This window comes from Carettochelys insculpta, chromosome 8, assembly GCF_033958435.1.
Source record: "Carettochelys insculpta isolate YL-2023 chromosome 8, ASM3395843v1, whole genome shotgun sequence".
Classification (NCBI taxonomy): Eukaryota; Metazoa; Chordata; order Testudines; family Carettochelyidae; genus Carettochelys; species Carettochelys insculpta.
Window position 1 is genome coordinate 50228027 of NC_134144.1, and position 15635 is coordinate 50243661.

Sequence of the window (15635 nt, forward strand, 5' to 3'; positions counted from 1 at the left end):
TTGCATGGAATAGGATATCAACATAACGGAATTAGTTCTGTTTTGCATACGTGTTTGGGATGGCCACATTGGTTCCAAAAGGCAACAACATGCATGAAATGTGTAATTCTTCCCCTCCTCTGGGCCCCTTCCTGCGCTGGTACCTGGGGGCAATGCTTACAAGCTTCTGGGGTCCCTGGGTATGTCTGGGAAATGGACCCTCCAAACATCCCCGAACTCCAGGCCCTGCGGGCCAGCAGGGTCTTCCCTCCCTGTTGTTGTGCGATTCTGCAGCAGGGGCCTCTGTCTGTGAGTCATCCCCTCCAGCCGTTTCCCCTGACTGAGCTGAGTTACTGCCTTTTATAGCTGCCTTCCAAGTGCAGCATGCCCAGCAGCGCCCACAGGGCATGGCTAGTGCTTCCAGTGCCAGTGCAGGACAGGTATTGAGATATGTTGCCTTATTAGCTACTTCTTTTGCAATGATTCCCAACATTCTTGTTCACTTTTTTTGATTGCTGCTGCACAGGGGGTAGATATTTTCACAGAAGTATCCACAATGGTAGCCCTTGAGAACTACCAGCTAATTTAGACCCCATCACTGTATATATGTTTAGTTGGGGTTATGTTTTTGGATATTGAATACTGCCATTTTGTGGCTTAGTCACATAGTTTTGTGAGATCTTTTTGTAGCTCTTAGAAGTCTTCCTGGGACTTAACTATTTGGAATAGTTTTGTATTTTCTGCTAATTTTGCCACTTATTCCAGATCGTTTATGAATATGTTGGGTAGGACTGATCCCAGCATAAACTCATGGGGGACACCACTATTTACCTTTCTCTAGTCCAAGAAAAAAAAAACCCTTTCCCTTTATTCTTATCTTTTGTTTCCTCTTTAAACTAGTTACTGATCAATGCGAGGAGTTTCCTTCTTATCCCAGCACATCTTAGTCTGCATAAGATCTTTTGGTGAGAGACCTTGCCAAAGTCTTTCTAAAAAATCTAAGTACACTGTACCCTTCTTGTCCGCTTGCTTGTTGACCCCCTCTTATCTATCATACCAGGCCACATGAAACAACAATATGGATGGACTCTTGTCTACTCCATATAAAAAAACAAAGGGACCTTCTCAAATCAGGCTTGCAGAAAAGGAACTCATCTAGATGGGAACAGAGTATAGGAATGTTACAAAAGTTGGCACTATAATTAGCTGATTGAAATGAAATTCATTACTATATTTGCTACTACACTAGCATCATTGTCAGCTGTACCTAGCACCACCTCTTCTTGATATAATTTGGTATACAATGGATCAGTTTAGATTCTTGCATGGAGCTAATTTTTTAATCCTGCTTCCATCTTGTCCCATCCCCCGCATTGTTCCTTGCATTTTTATCTTGCTCCTATCCACAAAACCCTTTAAAATCAGAAATCCTACAGAAGATAGTCCTCCATGCTAAAAAAATACCCTAAAACAAAGACCTTCCAAAAAAAAAAAATCCCCCAAGCTCTGCCATACCACAGTTAATATATAAATGGAACTCAGGCACAATTTTTTACTACTGTAAGAATAAAACAAATCTTGCTTAAACTATGTAAAAATACTTTAGTTCCTATTCTAAATTACATCAAATCTCTTTCTATTCCCCACTTAAATTTAAATATTAAAATCTTTATTGTTTACACTGTTGAAATTCTATTTATGAACAAACTGATAAATATTTTGTTGCAAATTACTCCAATCTGTTTTTTTCCCCTACTCAATGCTATCCACAACAAACAACCCACAACATATTACCTGCTTCCATTATTTATACCAGCAGATGTCATGGGACCAGAAGGATCCCAGTTCTGCTGCAGGCCTTTAGATCAGTCAGTGGAACTCAGAGCATATTCACCCTTCAGACTGATCACACTGCTACCCAGAAAATAAACTGTCACAACAGAACTGTAAGATCACAGGTAAAGAGTACATAAAAACATCTTTTACCAGTTTAGTCTGTACCTCATTAATAACCAGAGACACTGGAGACTTTTTAATATGAGCATTCAAATGCAACAAGCTTGACATGAATCTTGTGAAGCAACGGACCACACAGAAACTGGTCTATCCTGATTGCACTGACAATAAGCTGAAATAGCTATCAAAGAAACACTAAGGGAATTTGCTCTTCTTTCGTTTTGTTTTAAATCAAATTAAAAATGATGGGTGTCTAAAGTAGCTGTTACACTCAAGAAAGATTTTGGAATCATTGTAGGCAACTTTAGTCCATCCTCACCATGAAAACATACTTTCATACTCTGTAACCTTGGTAAGGAGCATGGACTTTTTTTTTTTTTTTTTAAATAAAAACTTTGCCTGAGACCCATTTCTCTCCACAGCCAGTGACCATATCCTCACTCCTACAGCTACTGCCCCAGGAAAACCTATAACAGAGTATTAGATATCCAGGAAAGTTCCTCTTGCAAGCCTTAAAGGGACCTAAACACACTTTTAAAGTTGTTTCTGTTACTGATTTAAAAATACAAATCTGTATTACATGACTGTAATATCTCCACATAAAAACCCCTTGTGTTCCTTGCCTCCATTTCTACTGATACAACATTTTTCCTCAGTTCACCTGCCTTACTTATTGGTATTATCATAGCACCAAGGCGCCCCAGCCACGGAGTAACATCCCATTGTGCAAAGTGCTGTAAAAACAGATGATAAGCAGACAGTGCCTATCTCACAAAACTTCCAATTTAAGTAGGGGGGTACCAGGCTGCAATGAGGCAATATAAGACAATGTAATGGGGGTGGTTTCTGCACCCCAGAAACTCAACTGCTGTCATGTGTCTCATGGGCTTCACAGCAGAGGAGAGTTTTAAGGAAAGATTTAAAAGAGCTGGTGAGCTGAAGCTTATGGGAGAGCTTCTTTAAAGCATGAGGCGCAACAGTGGAGAAAGCACAAACATGCTCGCCTTAAGGTTTAACAAGTGGACAGTGAAAATTGGCACCAGGGGCTGAAAGCTGACCTTTTGATCCTCAACGAGAGATGATAGATAGGATGGGGATAGCCTGTAAAGTGAATAAAAATAGGTGAAGTTTCCTATGACAGCGAAAAGCGAGCCACTTGAGGGATGCGAAGAGGAGATAACACGGTTAAAGAGATGAGCGAGGGAAATATTTGCAGCAGCATTCTGAATAGATATGAGTGGTTCAAGATCACATTTGTTAAGATGTAAGCATATTGAAATAATTAAGGTATGTGATATGAAGGGTATGGAAATATTAATGCCAGGCATCAGAAGAAGCACAGCTAGAACTTCTGTGTCTATGGCACATGGTGGTTCATTCTTGCTTCATATGGTACCCCAGAAAAGAGGGTATGTGACGGATCCATCTTGGATGCTCATTTCCCTACTTTACCATCCCTCTACTGTTTCAGCCACAGCTGGGCAGCAGTCTCTGCTCCAAGGCTTTCCACTGAAAATTTCATTTGTTATAATGCAAAATTGTGTTCAGCACCACAAATCAGAGATGGAAAACGACAATATTCAATACCTTGTAACAACCAAATTTACAGAGGATTTCATGGCATGAACCAAAAAGGCCTGACCTTATGCTCAAGGGAATTCCATATCCTAATTTCAAAGGCTTGCTGTAAGCAATGCAGGAGTTAGGATGTTTGTAATGGAAAGTGATGGATAATCTGTATGTAGGGGTGTTTCCCAACTCCCTCTATATTTCATTTTTTTTTAAACAGTGTTTGCAATCAAAATATGACAACACTGAGAACCAGAAAGAATGGAATTGATAAATGATTTTCATTGCTCAATCTGAGAGAAATACAAAACAGGAAATATCATTAATAGTAAACTGGATTCTTTTTTACATTTATTTCACTTTTACAGCCAAAATGTATTATCCTTTTACTTGAGAGCACCTTTTAATAAAAGGTGTTATGGAATAAGAAAACATGAGTTAGGGTGGTAAAATAAGACCCTCTGTGATCTAAAGTATTATTAAAATCCCAGGCAAAGAGCCAGCTATCTAGTTCTAGGTGATTATTTCAACTGTTTACTCATAGTAACTAGGTTTTGATCAGTAAAGATTAGGGCTATTTGACACTCAAAGGCTGTGTCTAGAATAGCCCCTAACTTCGAAAGGGGCATGGTAATTAGGGTGTTGGGAGATTACTAATGAAGTGCTGCGGTCCATATGCAGCACTTCATTAGGCTAAATTTCCCCCATGGCAACTTCCAAGTGTCAAACTTGAAGTGCTGTCTCGTGTGTAGTGGCAGTTTGCGTGTAGCCTTTTACTCCTCCCTTTACTCGTGACCTGCAGCTACATGCAAGCCAGCACTTCGAAATTTGACACTTTGAAGTTGCCATGGGGGAGATTTAGCCTAATGAAGTGCTACATATGCACCACAGCATTTCATTACTCATCTCCTAACACCCTAATTACCATGCCCCATTCGAAGTTGGGGGCTAGTCTAGACATGGCCAAATTGGCATATAAAACAAAGTAAGGAGTAACTGTTTCACAGTGAATTAGCAAGTAGAATTGAGTAAATTACTTCATATGCTGCTTTCTATTGTCTGGAACTTTCAAATAGCTGGCATTTTAACCATATGTAAATTTTCGTTGCGTTTTCCATAAGTACAGTATAGTGAAAGTAAATACAAATAAATACAGCAAATACAGTATAAATTTACAGTGCCCTATACTACTGTTGGTAAATAAAGTACACTGCATATATTTTTGTTTGTTTCTTAATATCTAACCTTGTGTTTCTTTAGTGTTATGCATTGCTAGGTATGCCTCTCTATTATCCAGAATATTTGTATATGCACCAACCTCCCAGTCCCGGGGCTGCTCAATACGAAATAATTTACTGTATGTAAAAACACCCAAAACAAAAGTGACCATGAAAAAAAACTCAAATAGAGCATCCACAAACGACAGCACACTTCTTTGGCTACATCACTCCTGTATATTGGTAGAGACTGTATATTTCTGCCACTTCATAACTTCTTAGATCATAGCTATCATCCTGTTACAACACTGGAAAGAAAAAGAACTATAGTGGCATAGTACGGTAATAGGTGATCCTACAAACACCACAATGTTAGCAGTCCATCTGCAGTTTAGTAGCAGCTTATGAGTTATGGAATATGTTTTGAAAGTTCAGGTCTATATGATTCAAAGGCCTGTCTGCTGAATAAGTTAGAGTAAACAGACCTAACTCAAATCAAAAGAAAATTTAGTGTTGTATCACTGGAAAAAGCATGGGTTATGGAGGATTGGATTTCATAAATCCTTAGACAAAGGATTTAATGCCATTGGTGACAGAATGGTTTCAAAATATACTGTCAAAGGATTGATCAACTCTAATCATCCATGGCATTGCAGATTTTCTGGTACAAGCTAACATGTGAATTTAAACCAAAATAAATAAACCATATGAACACTATTACAGCACAAAAGGGCCTCTTTATTGCACTTCATGGACAATGGATCTCTAGGGACAGTTGGAGTTTTTACTAGCCTGGACAGGTATATAAATATTTTATATATTGGGAAGATTAGTGTTTTTTAGGAGTCAGTGGGGTTGGGGGGCAGTCTAGGTTGTGTGTACATGATATTTTGCTGTAAAGAAAACCTGCCTGTACTCCTCTGTGTTGTTGTCTTAGTCTGATTATATTTTTATCTGGTAGTGTCTGATACAGGCATACTCTTATGCCTAGAATGAAAACAGATGACTAAAATATACATTTAGAAGCAATTCATAACACAATTAGAAACTGATGGACGTAGGAGTACTCTTTTAAAAGAAAACATACCTGCTTCAGAACTTGTCTGATTACAGCTGCTAACAATGCTGTTTGGTATCACTGGAGTGGAGGATGTGTGGATTCTTGACTGAGGTGGGTTCAGATGTAACGAGTTTCCTAAAGCGATTCCTGCCTGACTGAGTACCCCACAGTTCCCACTAGCTTGCATCTGATTTATTAAACCTGCAAGATGGTTGTTTGTGCCTGGGCTAGTACCATGGACAAAGTTAGTGTTTGCATTCTGGCAGGGCATACCTTCCCCTCTTACAGGTAAGCTCTGCGTCAATGAATTCTGAAGAGAGCCAGAGTTCATATTAGTGTCTGTAAAATGCATCTGGTTAGCAGAACAAGGCAAAACAGTATTTGAGCTCCCACAACCAGTGATACTATTGCTGCTCATATGAGAGCTTTGACAACTCATGGACTGAAGCAACTGAGACATAGAACTGATGGGAAATGAACCTTGATTTTGTTTTCTTATCAAATCAGATCCAGGTTTAGAAACTCCAGAGCTATCCAAATGAGACTGTCTAAGCAAACTCAGTACATTGGTAGTTGGTTGTTTTCTTTTCCTCAAAGGGTCTTTTTGCTGAGACATCAGTTTATCTCGTAGTGCTGCTCGACCACTTTGCCCTTCATTTGTTGGTAGAAGCATGTTGGCAGCAGGAGGAAACATGGTATTTAAAGTGCTATGTCCTTCATTGTTGCCACCACTGGCAACACCTCCAGAATTGCTACTGCTGCTACTGTTGTTACCAGCAAGTTTATTTTGATTTGCTAGCTGTGCTTTGGCTGCTGCTGAGAGTAAACTACTTGCTGGAAAAGAGGCAGCATTGTGCTGGTTCAAGATCTGATTTAAAGGCATTCCCAGCAAACCAGGCTGACTCTTCAGGGGACCACTTCCAGCAGATGCAGTAGGAAAAACTGCATTGCTTGGAGGATTTAGTACATTACTCATTCCAGCAATTAGTGGGTTAGGGATGTCCTTGTACTGATGAAGTCCATCAGGCTTGGTGGAAGGGCTTGATGGCATAGATGGTCTTGGAGACCCTATTGTTGATCTTGGTGACCTGGGAGGAACTTTTATACCACTACAAGATGTCTGTGGTCCTACTAGAGGCAACATGAAATTTCCATGATCTGATGATGTGGAAGATGAGCGTGATCTTTGGGGAGATGCTTCAATTCTTCCAATCCCAGATGCCATCATATGAACTGGGGAAGTCACTGGCGAAGGAGAGAGGGAGGTTGAAGCTGAATGCTGAACTCTTTGTACATGACTTCCATGATTCACATGACCAGGTTTTACAGTTGGCAAAGGAAGATTGCTTGGCAAAGGGACAACAGCAGGAGGCATGCTTACATTCATTACAGGTACCTGAGAATGGACATTAGAATGGAAAGTAGCTGGGTTAATGATAACAGGATTCTGATTAACAGGCTTGCTAGGAATAGGGTCAAGAATGCCAAGTGGATCTTTCTCTGATGTTAATGGCTTTTTCTGAAGAGCACAAGAAGGCGGCGGAGGTGGAGGTGGGCCTTGGGGTGGTTTATGGTGAAACATTGCTCGTGGTAGTTCCATATTAGCTGAAAAATTACACATGGGTTTTTTCATTACTGGGCTTTTTGTGGTCAAGGTTGGGGAAAGAGGTATATTAGTCCTTCCAGCCATTGCACAGGATGACTGAACTGGAGAACCATGTAGCATTACTGAAGGTGGAGATAAAGGAGTCCTGTTCATTTGAACAGGACTAGAGTTGGGTGCTCCATGAAAACTGGAATTGTTCCTTGTGAAGACATCAGGGCTTCCAAGTGGATCAGTCCTCGGAGAGATTGAGCCATCTCCATATATTTGTGATCCTGATGAAGCTGGACTAGGCATTCCTCCATGACTGCCACGATATGGAGACTTCTGTCCATGATCGTTACTGCCCAATCTCTGCCTAGGATAGACAGAATGAAGCTCTTGCTGCTGGCTTCCAGTCACTTCTTGTACATAGAGCCTACCCATGGGATTGGATGCCCCAGTCATTAACTTGAAAGGAGTTTTACATTCTGGCATCACAGAATTGGGAATTCCTTCATGTGATTTATTCCGCACTGATCTTGGAGTTGTTGCTCGAGAAGGTACTACTGGAGTTGCACCTGATCGGAAAGAAATAGTAATGATTATTTTGAAATCTGTTTAAAAATTAGTTTTACACACACATATACATCTACAGTTATTATATACAAAAATAAGAAAAAGCCATTAAGGTTTCAGAGCAAATATTTAAAAGTTAGGAAACCCCAGATTTACAGTCGCCTGTTCAAAAATGGAACATGATCACATTATTAAAGACTATGTAATAATGCATTTATATAAAAGTAGCAAAACTAAGGTTGCCTGGCTAATCAGACATGAATCGTTTCCTAACTTTAAAGTGTTTGACTTTGCTATTTAAATAACTTCCTTTTGACACAGAAAAAAACTACACAGTTTAGTATTTTCCCCCAGGAGACAGGCAAAAACAATGTCTGATGCAACTGCAACAACCTCCCTGATGGTGCATCATCACTGGGTTTCATCCCCAACTTTCAGCACCTCAGCACACACTGCTAACCACTTCAGCTTCCAGACTAATTATGTCAGCTGGTTCCAGTAAGCAGGTGGTTTAGGAGCAGTTTAGGAAAAACTACTTCACCAGGAGGGTGGTGAAGCATTGGAATGCGTTGCCTAGAGAGGTGGTGGATTCTCCATCCCTCAAGGTTTTTAAGTCCTGGCTGGTCAAGGTCCTGGCTGGGATGACTTAGTGGGGGTTGATCCTGCTTGAAGCAGGAGCCTGGACTAGATGACCTCCTGAGCTCCCTTCCAGCCCTATGATTCTGTAATTCTGTGGTTATTCAAAGGTAGCTCAGGCTGTGGAGAGGGGAAAAGATGGTACAGAGTTATGTGCTGGCTCTGACAATGTATTGGAGGTGGAAGATCCCAGTCCAGTTCTTCCAGTTCTGCTGCCACAATAACTGCTCTGGCAGCTCCTAGACATCCCCAGGGCAGTGTACGGTTGTGCTGCTGTTGCTGCTTCAGTGACGGCTTGCGACAAGCTCTTCAGAATGCTTATGTTTCATTATTTTGCTATGATGCCAAAGTTTTCCTGTGGGAATGCAACCAACTGAAAGGAAATGGTAATTTTTAAACAGTCAAACCTAATTGAAATGTGATGGGTCGATGTAAAGGCACTACTCTACTCAACAGGCTCTCCCCCCAATGAATTTTAGAGGCCTGTTGCAAACAATAGAGATATTCCAGCTTCTTAAAACGGTAAATATTAAAAATGCCAAGAAACATAATGAAATGCACTAGGCAACTAATCATAAGGGTTGCTTCCAGTGCCCCTGCAAATAACACAAGAAGCTATGCAAATAACTATATGACGCAAAAGTCTCAAGGCTGGATACGGACCCTTTTCAGTCTCCTCCCATCTGGCTGCTCCCTGGGCTGAAATAACACATGGAAGAACGACATCACACACTGTAAGGGACGACAGCCAATCACTTGAAAGCTCCTTTTCACTCTGACTGTTTATGTATGACTCGGGTATGTCCACACTCTAGCTAGAAGATGCACATTAGCATTAGCTGAGCAAGTGCTATGTGATTATTTAGGGCACAAGTGCTGGATTGGGTTTGCCCCCTGAGTCGCAGCCTTCCCAATCCTGTGAGTATGAAATCAGGTGGCAAGTCCCAGCTGCATCCCTGCCATAACATCTGCATTGCTATCTTAAGCTTGCTAGCACAAGCAGTGCTAAGGCCAGTATGCCTGTCCAGACTGGGAGATATATTCCCAGCTGCAACATGGATATATCTCCGTAGCAGCACAACATGTGATTTTTATGGTCTTTATTTGGGCCACATGATTTGACTCTTAAAGTGCTTCTACTATGACTGTTAAATGAGAAGTTAAGACAGTACTTATAAACTTATGATATTTTTCATTAAAATTTGAAGTCACCTTCTCTGTCTCTAATGGTAACTGCAGAGACCAAATGGGTTTTTAATTATTCATGTTTTAATTCTAGGCAATCATGTACATCAATATTAGCTTTTAAAAACAGTATGCTGAAAGTAAAAAATGGTAGGACTAAACAATAGTTAAGAGTATATGACATTAGAATATCAAAAACACAAAAAAAAAAAAAAACCAAATAATTTAGAAAGAATGGCTATATTATATGAAAAATGTTCATTTAATTTTGAAAAGTTTGAACCACATTCTCTCAGTTAGGTGAATATAAAATTATTTATTATGCCTCTTTAAAAATGCTTTTTTTGGCACTCAAACGACTCAAACATTTCTGAGGTTCAACATTTCAAACAAGGCAGTTAGTTCAACAAAGAGGAGTCATTTTGGCCTGATTTAACAGTCCACATCTTTTTAAGAAAGCTTAAGTCTTCTGCTAAAGAGGGATGGATTTAAAAATGTACTTTTTGTTTTACTGAATTGCAGATACAATGATAACGTTGTTGTGGTAGTATATATTTATTAAGGCTCTATACAGTCAGTACATTAGGTTTTGAGTTCTGGGTAGGCAATTTTCTTTTCTTTTCTCTTCCAGTGTGTGGGGCCTACAAAGAGTGTGAACACGTGTACATATCCAAGCTGTGTACTTTTCCATTACAGATTCACTGTAAGTGCATAATAAATTAGATAATCCTGATTCCAACCTCAATATTACCTCCCATGTATATATAAAAATCTGTTTTCTTTTCTACCTACCAATATCTGATTTTTATAAATCCTCTATTTCCTCTTTTTGCCTCAGGGATATCATCATAAGCAGCAGTAACAAGAATGGAAGCCTTTCTTCCAAGGTGGTGTACACTAGGTACTTGTACCTCAGACTGAATTTACTTCCCTTTACAGAGCACCATCGCATTCTTGGCATGCAGCCTCAGAACATGCAAATCTAATTCAGATAAGAGACTGCACATTCAAATGCTTGCAAAGGTGCACATAAATTCTCCCATTGACAGGCAGTCAATTCCTACGAGAGGGTTACCAATTTTCTAACTGATGCTTAACAAGGGTGACCATACCTCCCTGTCCTGAAGACGGGACAGGGAGATATTGTGGGGACAGGCGGGCAGCTGCTGACAGAAAAGTTCAGTGGGGGAGGGCCCAAATACAGGACAATCAGTCCTCTTTCAAAAATAAGTTAGGACACCTTTTTGGCGTCCCAAATATGGGACCATCCCGCCTAATATGGGGCGGATGGCCACCCTATACTTAATGGCTGCAGAAATTAACCTAGCCTCCACAAAATATACAAACAAGTTTCAATCTGCACTTAGCTGGCTCATTCAACTGCAGCTAATATTTGACTTGAGCTAAATTACAAAAGCAAACGTATGCAGCTGCATGTCACAGAATACAGGCTATAAGCATGCATTAAAAGGTATGGAAGTGTGTCTAACTGAAGAGGCAATCGTCTTACATTTGCTGGGGCATTTAGTTTTGCAGGAGCTATATATTGAAGGATTTCTTCAACTGGGAGATGGATAATAGTGTAGTCACGAAGGAAAGTAGGAAAAGCTGGGGAACTGAGATTAGTTGGTTGGGGATAAGCATGTAAAAATGATAAGCATATCATTTGTTTTCTTCTTTCTTTTTATAAAAATAGTATGATGTATAGAAACGCAAACTACATGAAGAAAGCTAAGGTATATTTGTGCAATGATAAAGCTGAAAAGAGAAATGTACAGCAGACGCAAAACTCCAAAGTTAAGGCTGCTAATAGCTTTAGTTACATTGCACATATGCATCCAGGCAGATTTTTAAAATCATAAATGGTAACCAAAAATACTAAACTGCATCTGTACCATGCACAGCTGTGTCCCAGTTAACATCTTTGCGAATATCTTAAATTTTATTTTATTTTTTTTTGTTACTCTCTATTTCAAAATTCTACTTTTAAAATTCTCCTCCCTAAGGTTCTAACAGCAAAGGGGGCTGGAACATAGGGGGCTATTGGCTTAGAGAAGTTGTTTCTAACTTTTTAAATCATGTAGTCAAATTAATCTTTTTCTTCTCGAATAGTATTACTTACTTGTTCCACCCCCAGGACTAGTAAGAACCAATGAAGGATGTGGAGCTTCCATGCTTTTATGAAGTGTAGCCACAGCAATAATTTTCCGTTTATGTATACATAGCTTAGTGACATCTTCATCGGCTTTAACATCTTCAGCAGTTCTCTGTTTCACAGCAGCTCCAGGATCAAAGTTAAATACCTAAAAAAAATTATCCTAATATTAGACATTAATAACAAAGGCAGAAAACTCCAAAAATCCACCTGAACTGTAAATGCAGTTAGGTTAAAATTAAATTTGCCTTAATTCCTTAAGCAATCCACATCATGTGTCTTACATTTCTTGGTATGTCAGTCTGGACAGCATGTTTTGGAGGATCTCTTGCCTCACCCCTCTACTGCCCTTTAATCTCTTTTTTTTGGATGCTGCTTGTAAGTCCACCAGTCCAGATACAGAAAGAACTGCTAAATCCAGACAGTGATGGGCGGTATATAGCTTGCTTGTTTTTTCTGCTACCATCACGGACGTTTGGTTCTCTCTCACTTTCACTCACATCTCCTTCTTTCTCTGTCCACCCAACTAGGGGGGATACATTGAGAAAACGAATTCCTAAAATAGTTCAAGAAGTCAGCCACAAATGAAGAAAGGTAGAAAGTGCATGGGAAAGAGCACCATAATCTTGGTACGACTCAAAAAAGAGTGGAGGCTTGAGGCTACATAGTGAGGAAGGATGGTGGGAAGTGATCTATCAAATTTCTCTTCTGAGGTGTGTGTTTGGGTGTGTGGTGGTGGAGAAGGAGAAAGCATTTGTGTCCCAAACACACTGCTGCATTGATTACTCTTTGTAATATGAAGGCAACCTTTGATATAAAAATGAAAATTTTGATAAATATAGAAAGCAAATAAAGGTATGTAAGCTGCCCTTTATTTTATTTGAACAGAACTTTAAAGAATACAGCATTTGTGCACTATATATCCAATTAAAAGAAGATGAGATTCCACAGGTGGCCAGGATCAAGGACTGCAGTCTGTGACTGTACACTCATATCGATATGATTTTACCATTACGTGACTCAGTTTCTGGATATTATATGAAAGCTACTTTTACATAGATCTTTCTTACATGTAAGTATAATAAAAAGCTATATAGGAGTGATGGCACACAATGCAAACTAATAATACATATTTTATAAGTAGAAAAAAAATACATTATGTGCCTGATCCTAAAGGTGTTTGGAATCTTACGGAAGGTGCTGAGTGTCGTCAGCTTGCCTTGAAACTTCTATATTAGTAGGTTTCATTTTCTGGGTCTCATGTACTAGTACAATACTGTTGAATAACATTTCCAACACTAAAGAAAAGTTTGAAAAAACAAATGGAAAATTTAAATAAAAATAAAATCACAAAAATATTTGTACTCGTGTTAGGTTTTATAAATCCCCCATCATTACTTTTTCTTTCCTCCAATATACAAACAAACCTCTGTGTAAAACCAAAAAAAGGTAATAGGTCCTCTTACATGTACTATTTAAACAGGAATCAAATTATGGCATAGCAGAAATAATGACAATAATTTATTTAGTAGACAATGTAGCATATGCATTGAAAGCTACTTTTTTACCTTGGGAAGAATGAGAGGACATTCCAAGCCACATTTGCAGGTTCCATCAGTGAGCAGGTATGTTTTAACCTGCTCCAAGCAGGATAATAAAGACCCACTGGGACTGTAAAGGATCAATACAAACAAATCAATACATTTAGGTAATGGTTTCCATACACGGTTAGGTGAAAATTTGAAAAAAAAATTGTGAATGGTTTACATTTTTATGACATTTGATTGTTTGTTTTTTATCTGGAGGCAATTTTTATTGGTTAAGGTCTCATTACAGAAGAAAAATGCAGATATAAAGCATTTTTGCGCCAGATACAAAATTATCTCTGGACAGAACCTCCACTGATTTTAATGTAAAAATAAAGAGCTGGCTGTCTGGCAAAAAAAAAAAAAAAATTTCATTATTTATGTATATTTCAGTAGTGCCTTAAGACCTCAAGCAGAATTACAGTCCCATTCTGGAAATACACTTATTTCCCTGTTACAATGTAAGGTCCACAGGAGAACTGCAGCAAACACACAAATCTTCCCTATGAAGTCAACAGAGTTCCAATAAAGGTACAGCAGTCCACCTACACACTGTACTTTTCCTGATCACACTCATATTTAAGGAAAAATATCACAATAGGATACCTAGGCCAGTTAAGTTTACATCTTACTTTTGCTGAAACTAAATTCACAAGCAGGAAATGTTACTGCAGGAAAACAGTTATATATATTTATATATATATTGGTGCTTAGTATAGGTTTGCTTTTTTTTTTTAAATATGGGGGGCTTGACATTCTGTTTCCGATAAACTAGACAACTACTAAACACTTGGGGCTCAGCAACTCTCTGTGGAAGCTCTTCGTTTCCACAGCCAAAAAAAGAATTCAATTTCCATCAAGAACAGTAATCCATTAAAGGAGGAAAGATATGACATGACTGAGGTCTCATGCTCCGAGGCTGCTCTTTGTTACTAATGTTGTCTAAACTTTTTATTGAGAAAACACTAACATAACTTGATTTAAAATACTGAATTATTGGTGAATAAAAGAGTAAAGAGTCAACTGTAAATAAAACTCCTACTTTGAATGAACCAACCCACCCTATCTACTACAATGATATTTGGATCTAGGAGAGAGTCAGAATTTAAGCACCCAAACATTAAAATACTTCATATTTAAAACAGATGCATGACCAACTAATTTTAGACTATAAAAATATTAAGCTGTCCATAGGGTCAACAACTGCATATGGCATTTCTATAAGACAGCGATTTAAATAATTAATTTTCTTATTGAAGTTGACTGGAGATTTCGAATTAATTTATGAAATGATTATCTTAATTTTTTATGTTTCTATATCTAAGAAAATCATAAACGACTTGACGTACTTGGGATGTCAAACTTTTAGAATAAAATTTCCTGTGATGAGAAATAAAATGAAGCGATTTAAAAAGTATATAAAGGTATGAGGCAAAACAGAGTCATATTGTGAAGAACAGTACATTGTCTTTTAAACAAACTTTTAAAAACAGCTTTTAGTCCTCTGAAAAACTCAATCATAATTTGCATGTAGGAAGGTGAAAGCAACCTTTCTTGTCACTTCTTCAATCAACAAGCATTATTCCAAGTTTTCAACAGTGTCTCTAGAATTCTAGTCATTCATCACTAAACAGGGGTCTGCAACCTGCAGCTCCAGAGCCAAATGCCACTCTTGAAGGACTTCTTCATGGCATTTGAGGAAGAAGGGTCTTCCGGAAGGGCGATTTCCTTCACCTGTTTCTTTCTGAAGGAGCCCCGTCTACACAGCAACTTTGCTTCCAGAAGGGGATCTCCTGGAAGCAAGATCTTGTGGGAATATGCTACTGAGGCATGAGATATTTTAATCTGCACCCCATTTCCATCTTCCACACTGCTCATTACCTTGCCCATTCCAGAATGGGAGGGGTGGGGCTGGTATAGATGCGGCCTTGTAGTCACCTGGGTGAGAGTATGAAAGTGGAGTGAAAGCAGCTGGCATCAGTGGATATTGAGCCTGAGAGTCAGGCTGTGTTGACTCACCAGCCCTATTTTGAAATGAAGTATTCTGGAATAGCTATTCCAACATACATATCTTGAAATAACACTGCTACACACAGAAATGTATTTCAAAATAGCACTTGGGTATTTCAAA

General features: G+C 38.9%; 1 protein-coding gene across 10 annotated transcripts in view; it reads right to left on the reverse strand.

Annotated features, from left to right (window-relative positions):
• MBD5 (methyl-CpG binding domain protein 5) overlaps window positions 1-15635 on the reverse strand; it is a 253948-nt gene that overhangs the window by 65725 nt on the left and 172588 nt on the right. For all 10 annotated transcript variants that reach the window (XM_075001486.1, XM_075001482.1, XM_075001479.1 and 7 more), the window contains 3 exons: window positions 13487-13589; window positions 11886-12066; window positions 5809-7944 (listed from right to left, as the gene is read on the reverse strand). In XM_075001486.1, the coding sequence (XP_074857587.1) occupies window positions 5809-7944; window positions 11886-12066; window positions 13487-13589 (2420 nt within the window). The remainder of the gene's footprint in view (window positions 1-5808; window positions 7945-11885; window positions 12067-13486; window positions 13590-15635) is intronic.